Source organism: Myotis daubentonii, chromosome 20 (genome assembly GCF_963259705.1).
Source record: "Myotis daubentonii chromosome 20, mMyoDau2.1, whole genome shotgun sequence".
In the NCBI taxonomy this organism is placed as follows: Eukaryota; Metazoa; Chordata; class Mammalia; order Chiroptera; family Vespertilionidae; genus Myotis; species Myotis daubentonii.
The window spans coordinates 3,447,772-3,461,233 of record NC_081859.1 but is presented as its reverse complement, the minus strand read 5'-3'; the positions used below and the strand labels follow the sequence as shown (position 1 = coordinate 3,461,233).

General features: G+C 65.2%; 1 protein-coding gene across 1 annotated transcript; it reads left to right on the top strand.

Moving 5' to 3' along the window:
* Nucleotides 1–1,111: 1,111 nt before the first annotated feature.
* On the top strand, nucleotides 1,112–4,037 carry ACTA1 (actin alpha 1, skeletal muscle). Its single transcript, XM_059677854.1, has 7 exons — nucleotides 1,112–1,268; nucleotides 2,079–2,219; nucleotides 2,341–2,665; nucleotides 2,788–2,949; nucleotides 3,065–3,256; nucleotides 3,397–3,578; nucleotides 3,665–4,037. The coding sequence occupies exons 2-7, from the start codon at nucleotides 2,091–2,093 to the stop codon at nucleotides 3,806–3,808; spliced, it is 1,134 nt and encodes a 377-aa protein (XP_059533837.1). The 5' UTR covers nucleotides 1,112–1,268; nucleotides 2,079–2,090; the 3' UTR covers nucleotides 3,809–4,037.
* Nucleotides 4,038–13,462: the final 9,425 nt, after the last annotated feature.

Below are 13,462 nucleotides of genomic sequence, written 5' to 3'. Positions count from 1 at the left end.
AGGCGGTATAAATAGAAGCGCTCCAGCCTCTGCTGATGGTGACTCCAAGGTGGACTGGCCTTGGCCAGCCTCCTTCTCTAAATATAAAGACGCGTGTGCCGCCTGCGGGGAAGGAAGCGCTGCCGCCTGTCCCACACTCGGCGCCATGCCCTTGTCCGTGTCCTCTATGGACAGGGCCTCAGGGCTTCGGCCTGTCAGAGCGCCCACCGCCCGAGTGTCCCAGGAGGAGGCTCCGTGAGCCCCCCAAGAATGAGGGGTAGGCACTCAGCTGGGCCCATCACCACCTGGGGCCCCTCACCCCGCAAGGAAGAGGCCCTCCCATACAAGTCACTTTTCCAGGCACCTCTGAGCGCGCTGCCCTGCCCGCAGCCCTGGGTGCCCGGCTTGGTGCCCCGACCTGCTGGCTGGACCCGTCCCCGGGAGCCCGCGCCTCCACCCCACCCCGCCCCACCCTCCTCAACCTCAGTGCCCGATGCCAGCTGTCTGCCCAGGGCAGCTGCCGGCGGCCCTCTCAGCGGTGGGGGCGGGGGTGGGGGCCAGCTTAGATCTCTTAGATCTGCCCCCTGAATTGGGGCACTCAGGGGTGGAGATGCAGCATGAAGATCCCCGTGGAGGGGTCGCCTCCCTTCCCTGCCTGGGATGGGGACACACCGGGTGTCACTCCTTCTCCCATCTTCTCAGCACCCCCAGCCCCGACCCCCTGGGACACGGCTCCCTGCTCCCTGTAGACGCTGGGGAGGTTTGGGGGCTGAGGAAGGAACGCAAAGGGGAGAAATGTAGGAGCCGCCGTCCGGAGGGCCCAGTGCGCAGCCCAGTGCGCGCAGAGTGGACGGGGCGGGAGGCCTTGGGCAGGACAGGTGCAGCCACAGGCAGGCGGTGACCCTCGCTCCACCCTGGCCCCTCCCGCGGGCCACTGGGCCTGGTCGGGAGGGGCCGCCGGGCCTGGGAGACACTCCATATACGGCCGGCCCGCGGGACCTGGGCGTGGGCCAGGCCGCTCCTTCTATGGGCAGCGCAGGGGACCCGGGCGGGGGCCCAGGCCGCGAACTGGCCGAGGGAGGGTCTCAGTGCCCAACACCCAAATATGGCTCGAGAAGGGGAGAGACATTCCTGCGGGCGGCGCCGGGGAGGGAGGGGAGCGCCCACGGGCTATATAAGCCCTGAGTGGGGGCGCCCTCGGCCACCGCAGCGGACAGCGCCCCGAGAAGCCTCGCTTCCCTCCGTGGCAACCAGGGCCCCAGCCGGAGAGCGACAGGTGTAGCCACCAGGTAGGGCAGGAGCAGGAAGGGGACCGAGGGACAGGCCCCACCCACTCATGGATCAGCCCCACGCCGCGCGCCCTGCGCCTCGGCCCCGGAGCCACGCGCTCCTGGTCTAAAGAGGAGACGCGAGACAATCAATCGGCCTTTGCATAATGTCTCCAAAGTCTGCAGATCCATCCCCCTGCCGGCCGCTCCGCCCGGCTTTAGCGTGCGCCCGGGCGCATGAAAAGTTTTGTCTCAACGTCCCCAAAGCAACTTCCTCCCAACCGAGCGCCAGAGCCAGGGGGCAGCCAGGCCTGGACTCCCCGGCTCGGCTCCCAGGAGGCGAAGTGCGCTCGGTGCTGAGTCTGGAACGTGCGGGGCCGTTCCTCCCGGGACCGGGCAACGCGGCCCTTCCCACCAGCTCCCTCCGCCCTCACCCGCGCCCGGCGAGTGGGTATCGGGCCTCATGCTCGCGGGGTGCGGCCCGGCCTGGAGCGGGTGGGCGCTGGCGCCCGGCTCCGGCCCCGCAGCGAAGGCACAGGGTCTCCGGGGACGCTGTGCGCCTCGGGGCTCGGGCTGGAGAGATTCCCAGTGTGGGCTCCACCTGAGTCCCTCTCCCAGGCTCAGCGCAGCCCGGGCCGGGGGAGCGCAGCCGGAGGCCGTCCCTGCCCGGTTCCCCTGGTTTGAAGCGCGCGGGGGGGGGGGGGGGGGGGGAGGGGGGGCTGGGCTTGTCCATCGGTCCCTCCGGCCGCAGGGCGCTCGGGCGGGCGGGCAGGCGGCGGGGCCTCCTGAATCCACGGGCCCTGCATCTCCGCGGCCCTTCTGTCCTCGCAGAAACCAAACACCATGTGCGACGAAGACGAGACCACCGCCCTCGTGTGCGACAACGGCTCCGGCCTGGTGAAAGCTGGCTTCGCCGGCGACGACGCGCCCAGGGCCGTGTTCCCCTCCATCGTGGGCCGCCCGCGCCACCAGGTCAGGCTGCGCCTCGTCGGAGGGGGCTGGGCCGGGGTCCCCGCGGGGGCCCAGCCGCGCGCGCGCACCGCCCGGGGGCCCAGGCGACGGGGCGCTGAGCGCTCGTGTCTCCACTCCGCAGGGCGTCATGGTGGGCATGGGGCAGAAGGACAGCTACGTGGGCGACGAGGCGCAGAGCAAGAGGGGTATCCTGACCCTCAAGTACCCCATCGAGCACGGCATCATCACCAACTGGGACGACATGGAGAAGATCTGGCACCACACCTTCTACAATGAGCTGCGCGTGGCCCCCGAGGAGCACCCCACGCTGCTCACCGAGGCGCCCCTGAACCCCAAGGCCAACCGGGAGAAGATGACCCAGATCATGTTTGAGACCTTCAACGTGCCCGCCATGTACGTGGCCATCCAGGCCGTGCTGTCCCTCTACGCCTCCGGCCGTACGACCGGTGAGTGCCCGCCCCCCGCCCCCCAGTGCGCGCCCTCCCCGCAGCCGCAGCCGGAGCGCACGGGGCCGCCGGCCTCACTCCCTCCCACGGGCCGCCCCGCTCACCCTGCCCCGCCCCCGCAGGCATCGTCCTGGACTCCGGCGACGGCGTCACCCACAACGTGCCCATCTATGAGGGTTACGCGCTCCCGCACGCCATCATGCGCCTGGACCTGGCGGGCCGCGACCTCACCGACTACCTGATGAAGATTCTCACCGAGCGTGGCTACTCCTTCGTGACCACCGGTGCGCGGCGGCCGGGCATCCTGGGCGGACGGGGCGGGCGGGCGCGCAGGGCGGGCGGCGCGCGGGTCCCGGGCTCCCGCGCTGACGGCTCCCCTCCGGCCCTGGTCCCCCGCAGCCGAGCGTGAGATCGTGCGCGACATCAAGGAGAAGCTGTGCTACGTGGCCCTGGACTTCGAGAACGAGATGGCCACGGCCGCCTCCTCCTCCTCCCTGGAGAAGAGCTACGAGCTGCCCGACGGGCAGGTGATCACCATCGGCAACGAGCGCTTCCGCTGCCCGGAGACGCTCTTCCAGCCGTCCTTCATCGGTGAGCCCCCCTCCTGGGCCCGGCCCGGCCCAATCCTGCCCGGCCCAACCCGGCCGGCCCGTCCCCGCCCGTCCCCGGGGCGCGCGCGCGGGTCCCACCACCTCCCCGCCCCCGCTCACGCTCCCCCGCGCGCCCCCCAGGCATGGAGTCGGCGGGCATCCACGAGACCACCTACAATAGCATCATGAAGTGCGACATCGACATCCGCAAGGACCTGTACGCCAACAACGTCATGTCGGGGGGCACCACCATGTACCCGGGTATCGCTGACCGCATGCAGAAGGAGATCACGGCGCTGGCCCCCAGCACCATGAAGATCAAGGTGAGCGGCCGCGGCCGCCCGCGCCCCTGCCTCCCGCCCGCGGGTCCCGGGCCGCCCCCAGACCTGACGCGCCCCTGTCTTTGCAGATCATCGCCCCGCCCGAGCGCAAGTACTCCGTGTGGATCGGCGGCTCCATCCTGGCCTCGCTGTCCACCTTCCAGCAGATGTGGATCACCAAGCAGGAGTACGACGAGGCGGGCCCGTCCATCGTGCACCGCAAATGCTTCTAGGCCCCGCGCGCCCCCGGCGCGCCCCTTCTCCTCAGGACGACACCGCTGCGCAGCGGCCACCGCGGCGGCAACTTTGTCTCCAGCCGCTGCCGTCGCGGCCGCCGCAAACCGACACAGTGTTTATACCGTGTACAGACATTAACTTATTTACCTCATTTTGTTATTTTTCAAACAAAGCCCTGTGGAAGGAAAAGCAACACTTGAAGCATTAAACACAGCCACTCTGTTATGCTGCGTCGAGTTCTTTGTCGTGTTGATGGGCCGGGGTGGGGGGCGGCTGGGGGGCGCCAAGAGGGACCCCCTTTTCTTGCGTCACGTTCCACAATTACTAAGTGCGCCCCTTACCAGACCTTAGTTAAGTCTCCCCGGGGTCACGATTTCCCCTCTGGATCCCATCCATGCTCCAAACTGGCGGGCGCGTCGGGCCCCACTGACCCGGGCGAGCGCTGCGCGCCGAGCGCCCTCCCCAACGCAGCGCGCGGCTCGCCCAGGCCCGGGCGCTGGCCGTGGTGCTGAGCCCGAGAGGCGTCCCGTCCGCAGGGCTCGCTGCTCCACGCCCCGCAGGCGTCTCCGCGTTCCCCAGACCCAAAGGGTTGTGTTTTGCGTTTAACGAACCCGTTTTCGCCTGTGAGTGCAGACGACCCCTTCCCTTCTCCATTGGAAAGCCTCTGGCTTCGTGCCCGTGATGGTGGCGCAAAGAAGCGCTCTTCGGTGCCGGGCTGGGATAGAGGGGCGCCCAGACTGGGGGTGGGGGAGCCGGGGGGGGGGGGGGGGAAGGGAAGGCCATGGGAGCGCTTCAGAAAGGATGGCGCGTGTGCTGGGAGCCCCCAGCAAGGCAGTGTCTGGAGGGAGGAGAGTAGCTCGGCCGGCGTGGCTCAGTGGTTGAGCATCAACCTATGAACCAGGAGGTCAGGGCACATGCCCGGGTTGTGGGCTCAATCCCCAGTGTGGGGCGTGCAGGAGGCAGCCGATCCATGATTCTCTCTCTTCATTGATGTTTCTCTCTCTCTCCCTCTCCCTTCCTCTCTGACATCAATAAAAATACATTTAAAATAAACTAAAATAGCTGCAGGCTTTTCCCTGGGTCTGCAAAGTACCAGGCTGCCAGGGCACCAGCTGGGAAGCAGAGGGGCCTGGAGCTTTGCAGCCGATGCCAATGTGTCACATGTCACCAGGGTCAGCTGAGCCAGGGAAAATGAAAACACGAAGGGCGAAAGGACAAGCTAAGGAGGTTAGAGTGATAAGTCCCCAGGACGGCTTCGGTGGGAGGGATGACAAGTGATTCTTTTTTGCCTTTTTTAAAAAATATATATATTTTTTTATTGAACCCGGGCATGTGCCCTTGACGGGAATTGAACCCGGGACCCTTCAGTCCGCAGGTTGACGCTCTATCCACTGAGCCACACCGGCCGGGGCTTTTTTTGCCTTTTGATATTTTAATATTTCTTACAACCTCTCCCACCAAGAAATATGTTGTGTTTTAATATTAAACATATTAAAGTAAACCATAAAAATAAGGAAACAGAAATCAAAGTTTACGTCCACTATCCCAGCAGCCGTGGTTGGTATTTCAGTGACTGGCTTGGGCTGACCATTCATTGGTGACCCTGCGGTGACCCCAGGCCTGGCTCCTGAGGCAGGTGGAGGGGCCTTGGGGTCTGGGCAGTGGGTCAGAGGTCAGCTGGCTGCATCACACGTGATCACACGTGATCCCAAGGTGGCACTGGCTGAAAGGAGCTAAACTTTCTTTATTCTTTTAAATACGTTTTTATTGATTTCAGAGAGGAAGGGGGAGAGGGAGATAGAAACATCAAGGAGAGAGGGACATCCTCAATGGGCTGCCTCCTGCACACCCCCTACTGGGGATCGAGCCTGCAACCCGGGCATGTGCCCTGACGGGGAACTGAATTGTGACCTCCTGGTTCACAGGTTGATGCTTAGCCACTGAGCCGCACCGGCCGGGCTGGTCTTGGTTCTTCTTGAGTCATTTTCACTCCACTAGGGCCCTGCTAATTGGCACAGCTGCCAGTCATCAACTAACCGGCTGCCTTCTTCTCACTGCGCATGCTCTGGGCCCGGCCTGTGCTGGCAGGTGAAACGGGGAGCCCGGAACGTGGGGGTCCCCGCCCCCCCGCAGGCTGACCACGCTGTGGGGCAGACAGTTAATCAAGTGACAGCGCCTCGCAGTGTGAGTCTGTGCACTGGGCAGGTGCTGGGAGCCAGGGGCGCCTGGGGGCCAGGTCCGAGCAAGGGCAGGCGGGGGAACCCTGAAGGGAAGGGTCGGCAGGGTTAACAGGTGGAGGAGGAGCAGCTCCTGCGAGTTCAGGGGGGGCCAAGCCCTGAGGGAGGGGGTGCGGCGGAGGATGCAGAGAGAGGCACTGAGCAGACCCTTCATGGCTGAGCATCGATATTTTCTTCCTCTCTTGTTTGTTTTCTTTCTTTCTTCTTCTTTGTTGTTGTTGACTCTATTACAGATGTCTCCTATTCCCTCTCCTTCGCCCCCCTCCACCCTGCCCCGTGCTCCCCGCCCAGGCCTTCACATTAGTGTCTGTGTCCGTGGGCTGGGCGCCTGTGCATATATATTCTTTGGTGGGTCTCTTTCCCTCTGAGGTCTTTCCGTCTGTTTCCTTTATCTTTATTCCAAGAGCAATGGAGAGAGAGAGAGAAACAGAGAGAGAGAGAGAGAGAGTCATTGTGTGGGCAGGGGGGAGAACTCTGTGGCAGCTCTGGGTTCTCTGACTCACATCAGATACTCACTGCGCTGTGGGGCAGGCGGAGCTTGTGAGCAGGTGGGTGTGGGAGCTGCCGGGGGGATGGAGCAGCCTGGCCCTGAGGTGGGGTACAGCCTGGGCCCTGAGATGGGGTGCAGCCTGGGCCATAGATGGGGTGCAGCCTGGGCCCTGAGATGGGATGCAGCCAGGCCCTGAGATGGGGTACAGCCTGGGCCATAGATGGGGTGCAGCCTGGGTCCTGAGATGGGATGCAGCCTGGGCCATAGATGGGGTGCAGCCTGGGCCATAGATGGGGTGCAGCCTGGGCCCTGAGATGGGATGCAGCCAGGCCCTGAGATGGGGTACAGCCTGGGCCATAGATGGGGTGCAGCCTGGGCCCTGAGATGGGGTGCAGCCTGGGCCATAGATGGGGTGCAGCCTGGGCCATAGATGGGGTGCAGCCTGGGCCCTGAGATGGGGTGCAGCCTGGGCCATAGATGGGGTGCAGCCTGGGCCATAGATGGGGTGCAGCCAGGCCCTGAGATGGGGTGCAGCCAGGCCCTGAGGTGGGGTGCAGCCAGGCCCTGAGGTGGGGTGCAGCCAGGCCCTGAGATGGGGTGCAGCCTGGGCCATAGATGGGGTGCAGCCTGGGCCCTGAGATGGGGTGCAGCCTGGGCCATAGATGGGGTGCAGCCAGGCCCTGAGGTGGGGTGCAGCCAGGCCCTGAGGTGGGGAGCAGCCAGGCCCTGAGGTGGGGTGCAGCCTGGGCCCTGAGGTGGGGTGCAGCCTGGGCCATAGATGGGGTGCAGCCAGGCCCTGAGGTGGGGTGCAGCCGGGCCCTGAGGTGGGGTGCAGCCAGGCCCTGAGGTGGGGTGCAGCCGGGCCCTGAGGTGGGGAGCAGCCGGGCCCTGAGGTGGGGTGCAGCCGGGCCCTGAGGTGGGTGCAGCCGGGCCCTCCTCTCAGTGGGCTGCAGGCGGGGGGCGGACGGGGCCCCTGGGAGCTGGGGTGTTCGCTGCGGGAGGCCCGCCGGCGGGCAGGAGGGCTGGTGCTGTTTGCTTTCCCTCCCACCCCAGGCCGCGCCGCGGGGGCTCTTAATCGTCAGGGGGCTTGGGGGACCCCCCACACAGCGCGGCTCCACCCTCTCTACCCCTCTGCTCTGTGCACTGGGAAGGGGGGAGGGGAGGAGGGGGCAGAGGAGGGGCGTCTAGGAGGGAAAAGGCAGTGGGAGACGGGAGGAGAGAGAGGGGAGGGGGGAGAAGCAGGAGGGGGAGGGGAGGCCGCAGCTGTCTGCCAGCCCTGCTGCCTGCCACCGCCTGCCACCCGGTGAGCCCGGTGCCAGCTCCCCGCCCGCCTCTATTTTTATCCCAGCGCCTGCTCAGATCTGCCTGGCATGGTAAGCGCCCCTGTGGCAGAGAATCCGATGGCAGAGCGGGCGGGCAGAGGGAGTCATGCAGCGGCCTAACTAGGAATTATAAAGCCAGGAGCGCCGTCTTTTTAATAACCAGGAGGCTAAGCTGCCGCGGGGGTGTGTGGAGCTGCCAGGCCCCGCAGTAAGGACTGGGGAGCGAGCGGGAGTCACCAGATCAGCAGCCTGGGCTTGGCACCCCATGGGGGGCCGGGGGGCGGGGTGGCAGCCGCAGGAGGGGCTCAGGGAAGCTGTGCTAATGGGCACTTATGTGTGACCCCAGGGCAGAGAGCAGGGGTTGGGGGGCCCACTGGTGCTGAGTGGAGGGAACAATAGATGATCAGAAATCAATGGAAGCCAGGCAGGTGTGGCTCAGTGGTTGAGTGTCCACCTATGAACAGGAGGTCACAGTTCGATTCCCGGTCAGGGCACAGGCCCGGGTTGCAGGCTCCATCCCCAGCAGGGGGCGTGCAGGAGGCAGCCGATCCCTGATTCTCTCTCATCATCGATGTGTCTCTCTCTCTCTCCCTCTCCCTTCTTCCCTGAAATCAATAAAAATATTTTTTTTTTTAAAAGAAAGACATGTAAGGGCCAGGCCACCACCCCAGGAGCGGTGTTCCCTCGGGCACGCCGTTTGTGTCTTTGTGCCTCAGTTTCCCCTCTGTGAGGGTGGAGGTGCCCGGCCCTGCAGCGTTGGGGGATTGGGACAAGTGTCTCCGTGAACGCTGTGGGGGGAAGGCTGCACCCCCAATGCCTCCCTCACCCCACTCTGCAGTTAGGGCTGCTCTCTCCTTGGCCTGTGTAGGGAACACCGTGCACAGCCTTTCCGAGGTCACAAGGTCACAGGCAGGGCCAGGAGGGGTGCTGCCAGGTGCCTTTGCACCCCCCAGGGCTCAGCACCACCTGGAGGGAGCTGACGCCTTGAATAATCTCCATGGTGATGGTCCCCCTTGTGTGTGTGTGTGTGTGTGTGTGTGTGTGTATGTGTTTTAAGTATTTTTTATTATTATTATTGATTTCTGAGAGGAAGGGAAAGGGAGAGAGAGATCGATCAGCTGCCTCCTGCACGCCCCACACCAGGGCCTGAGCCCGCAACCTGGGCACGTGCCCTAGACTGGGAATCGAACCCGGGACCCTTCAGTCTGCAGGTCCACGCTCTGTCCACGGAGCCGACCCAGCCAGGGCCAACCTGGCGTGGGGAGCATCTGGGTAGGAGCCTGCGGTCTGGGCTCTGGCTCCGGAGAGAACTTGTTTGCATCACATTAAAGGCGGATGCGGAGGGTGTCCATCCAGGTGCCTTAGAGGGACTGGGCGAGGAACTGGTGCTCGCTCTCGCTGGGGATCTGGGGTGCTTTCTGAGGGGTGCACAGCCAGAGCCATTGTGTCCCCTGGGTCCCTAGGATGGTGCCCCCCCGCCCCCCTGTGCTGCTCTCTCCCCGCTCCTGGGCCGGCTGGACAGGAGAATGAGCAGCTCTGGTCTTTCCTGGGAAGAATCCCCATGTGCAGAGCAAGATCGGGGTGACCAGGCCCGGGGGGTGGGGGGTGGGGGGGAGGGCTGCCTGTGCCCGAGGTGGGGGCCCGGTGGCTGAGCTGCTGAGCCCGGCACAGCCCGAGTGCCCGAGCTGCACCCACAGGAGCAGGCGCCCGCCCTGGCCCTGGCTCGGGTTCAGCTTTCCTGGGGACTCCCAGGACAGACAGCTGTCCACTCCCTCACGCGCTCGGCCTGACCCTAGAAGGAAGCAGAGGGACACTGACAAGTGGCCTGATGTCCCCCCGTTCTGCTTGGACAAGCGAGCCCAGCTCTAGACTCCAACTTAAAGCCGGGAGCTGCTGGGGTGGGGGCGGGGGGGGGACGGGGAGGGGGCTGCGGGAGGGAGGACAGGGCCCCCAGACTCAGTGTGCATGCCACGCCGCCCCCTCTGAGCACAGTGCTGGGAGTCCAAGGCCCCACTCCCCCAGACATCGCCTCTCAGCCCCTCAGGCGCCCGCTCCCACACATGGGGGCTCGCCCCTCACTGTGCGCCTCCATTTATCCCATGAGGTGTCCTGAGCTGTTTGTCTTTCCTGAGCAGAGCCTGTGTGTGCCCGTCTGTCCTTGGCCCCAGGGGCAATGTGCCAGCCCCAGGGGCACGGGCAGCCTGACCCTGAACTGCTGGGACATGCTCTCAGGCCCCAACTGCCTGCGGTGGGTCCCTGAGAGCCGTGGCCAAGCCCCCCGGTCATGTGGCTCCCCGAGCCAGCTCCTTCCTTCCCTGGGGGGCCCGGTGACGGGCTGCTGGCCGAGCAGCCAGTGTCACGACCTGGGCTGAGGGGCTGGCCCCGGGGTGGGCTGGGAGCAGTCAGCTCCTGAGGAAAGCCGGAAGGATTCCCATTTTACAGATTTGGAAAACGAGGCTGAGAGTTGATGAGAGAATCCCAAGCTAAAGTTGCATCTTGAAGCCCATGGTGTTTGGCCAGCGTGGCTCAGTGGTGAGCGTCGACCTAGGAACCAGGAGGTCACGGTTCGATTCCCAGTCAAGGGCAGAGGCCCAGGTTTCGGGCTCCATCCCCAGTGTGGGGCATGCAGGAGGCAGCCGACCCATGATTCTCTCTCCTCGTTGATGTTTCTATCTCTCCTTCCCTCTCTCTTCCTCTCTCAAATCAATAAAGATATATTAAAAAAAAAACATTAAAAAAACATGAACCCCTGCCTCCGGCCTGTTACTCTCTCCGGAGTGGTGGATGCTCAGAAGGAATGTGGGGTGCTGGGCACAAGCTGGAGGGAGGCATTTTCTTCCTGGAGCACCCCCCCCCCCAAGTCAGAGTCAGCATGGACGACAGAGGCCGCACCGCCCCCCCCCCCCCCCCGCCCCACCTTCCTTAACGGGGTTTCTGACTTCTCTCTCTTCCAGCGGCCTCCGCCTTCTCAGGGCTGGTTGTCCATTTCCTGGGCTCATTCTCATGTAACCGAGAGCTTGGGAGGGGCCGCCCCGCGCTGGCCCTGGAGCCGGAGCCAGGGAAGATGTGGGGACGGGGCCAGGGCAGCCGTTCTGGGCTGGGCTCGCGGCGACAGCTGGGCCACATGCCTGCCATTCCCCCCAGCACGCTCATCCTCTCGTTATAGGGCGCCTGGCACGCCCGGCGGGGGGCTCTGGCCTGGGGGGCCCTGGCCTGGGGTGGACGCCCTGCCGCTTTAGGGCAAGGCCATGGGGACAGGCGGCCGGTGTCAGCTTTCGGCTCCTTGCATGGCCAGGGCTCGCAGCCCGCCTTCTGATTTGTGCGTATTCTTAGGTCCCAGGGACGCTGCCCGGCAGCCATGGGCGAGCCTCAGAGGGGGGGGTCGGTCCAGGTCCAGTCTGTGCAGGGAACTTGTCCCTGAACCTGAACTTGGAGCGGGGGGGGGGGGGCATCGGAAAGCAGGCCCACGGCTCCTCCAGGCACAAGGACAAAGGCACCTCTGGTGCATTTGGTGCCTTCTCTCGCCGCCCCTGAGCTCCCACCTGGGCCCCTCGTGCACCCCCGCCCAGTGGCTCCTTTCTTCTCTATAAATGAACCTCATTCAGCCTGGCCGGCGGGGTTCAGGGCTTGAGGGTCGACCTAGGAACCAGGAGGTCACGGGTTCAATTCCTGGTCAGGGCACAGGCCGGGGTTGCGTGCTCCATCCCCAGTGTGGGGCGTGCAGGAGGCAGCCGACCCATGATTCTCTCTCATCATGGATGTTTCTCTCTCTCTCTCTTCCTCTCTGAAATCAACACAAATATATTTTAGACAAATTACCCCAGCGCATGGCTGACAGGGCCTGCCTTGCTCTCTCTCCCTGGGAACATATGGGCATGTTTACTGGGGCAGTTACTGGACCAGGAGAGCTAATTTTGGAAACTGGAGCCACTGCTCCCTGGAGGCCTGCCTGGGGCCAGGTGGGCTCTGTGCAGCTGAGCCGGTGGGAGTCGTGCACCCGGCCCAATGGCGGTTGACAGGTTGACAGTGACTGGGGGGGAGGTGATGGAGTGACAGGCAGGCATCTGGGGCAGCTGGAGAGGTGAGCCCCCTGCTCTCTGCGGGCAGCCAGGGAGCGAGCCTGCCCCCTGCCTCCCGGAGGACTCGGGGCCAAGGCCAGGCCTGCTGAGCAGGTCTGGTGTGATTTTATTATTCTTACTTATTTTCATTATTATTATTATCATCATTTTACGAGGCAAAGAACTTGGTGAACCTTAGCTTATTCAGCTACATGAGCTGCAAAGAATGAATTGTGTCTGTGCAAAATCTAAAAAGAGCTCGGGCCCTTGCTGGTTTGGCTCAGTGGATCGAGCGTTGGCTTGTGGACTGAAGGGTCCTGTGTTCGATTCCGGACAAGGGCACCCCCCCCCCCAAAAAAAGAGCTGGGCCGGTGTGGTTCAGTGGTTGAACGTCAGCCTATGAAGCAGGAGGTCAGGGTTCGATTCCTGGTCAGGGCACATGCCTGGGTTTCGGACTCAATCCCCAGTAGGGGGCGTGCAGGAGGCAGCCGATCCATGATTCTCTCTCATCATAGTTGTTTCTATCCCTCTCTCTCCAGTCCTCTCTGAAATCAATAAAAATAAAATTTAAAATGTTTGGGGTGTAGACAGGAGTGAAAATGGGTTAAAGCCGGAGTAACAGGTGGAGAGGAAGGGAGAGCCGCCGGTGGACGTGGGTGCTTCTGGGAAACGCGTCCAGCGCAGGTGCGCGGTGCGGCCAGGTGGTCCCCGGACAGGGGGCAGCTCGGACCCTCAGGGGCGCCGGGGCAGCGCCTAATCGGGGGGTACAGCGACCTGGGCCTGGTCCCCAGGGCGGCCCACCCGCCGGCGCCCTCGCGCGCCGCGCTCTGCGCTGCAGCAGCCGCCCCCACGGAGCCGGGCGGGGAGCGCGCGGGGGAGGCGCCTGCTCCGGGGACGGGGACGGAGGCGGCGTCTCCAACGGCGGGGCTGCCGCGGCAACCGGGCCGCCATCGGCGACATCCTGCGCGGGAGGAGCGCGCGGACAGCGGGCCGCTCCGGTTGCTGCGCCACCGCGGAGGACGGGCCGGCGCGGCTGGCGGAGGTAAGCCCGCCCCGGAGGGCGCTCAGGGGCCGCGGGACCCCCCCTCCCCCCGCTCCCGGGAACCCCCCTCCCGGCCCCGCGCTCGCGTCCACGGCTCCTCGGCCTCCTCCTCCCCCACCCTCCCCGCTCCCGCCGCCCTCGGGCCCCGCCCCGCCCTCAGTCCTGGCTCCCACGCTGCCCAGTCGCCTTCCCGGGTGACCCCCCTCCCGCAGCCCGGGCCGCTCCGCCCTCTCCCCACCGAGGCTCCCAGGACCTGGGGGCGGGGGAGACGCCTCGCCAGCAGGTGCCCCCAGGACCCCGCCCCCCCGAAGCTGGCCGCCCACTCCCGCGCCGCGCCCCGCCTCTCCTCTCCCCCCGCCCCGCCTCTCCTGTACCCCGCGCCCCTCCGCGCCTCCCCCGCCCCGCATCCCCGCGCCCCTGTCTGCTCCGCGCCCTAGCCCCGCCCCTCCTTAGCCCGCGCCCCGCCCCTAGCCCCGCCCCACCCAGCCCCGCCCCTAGTCC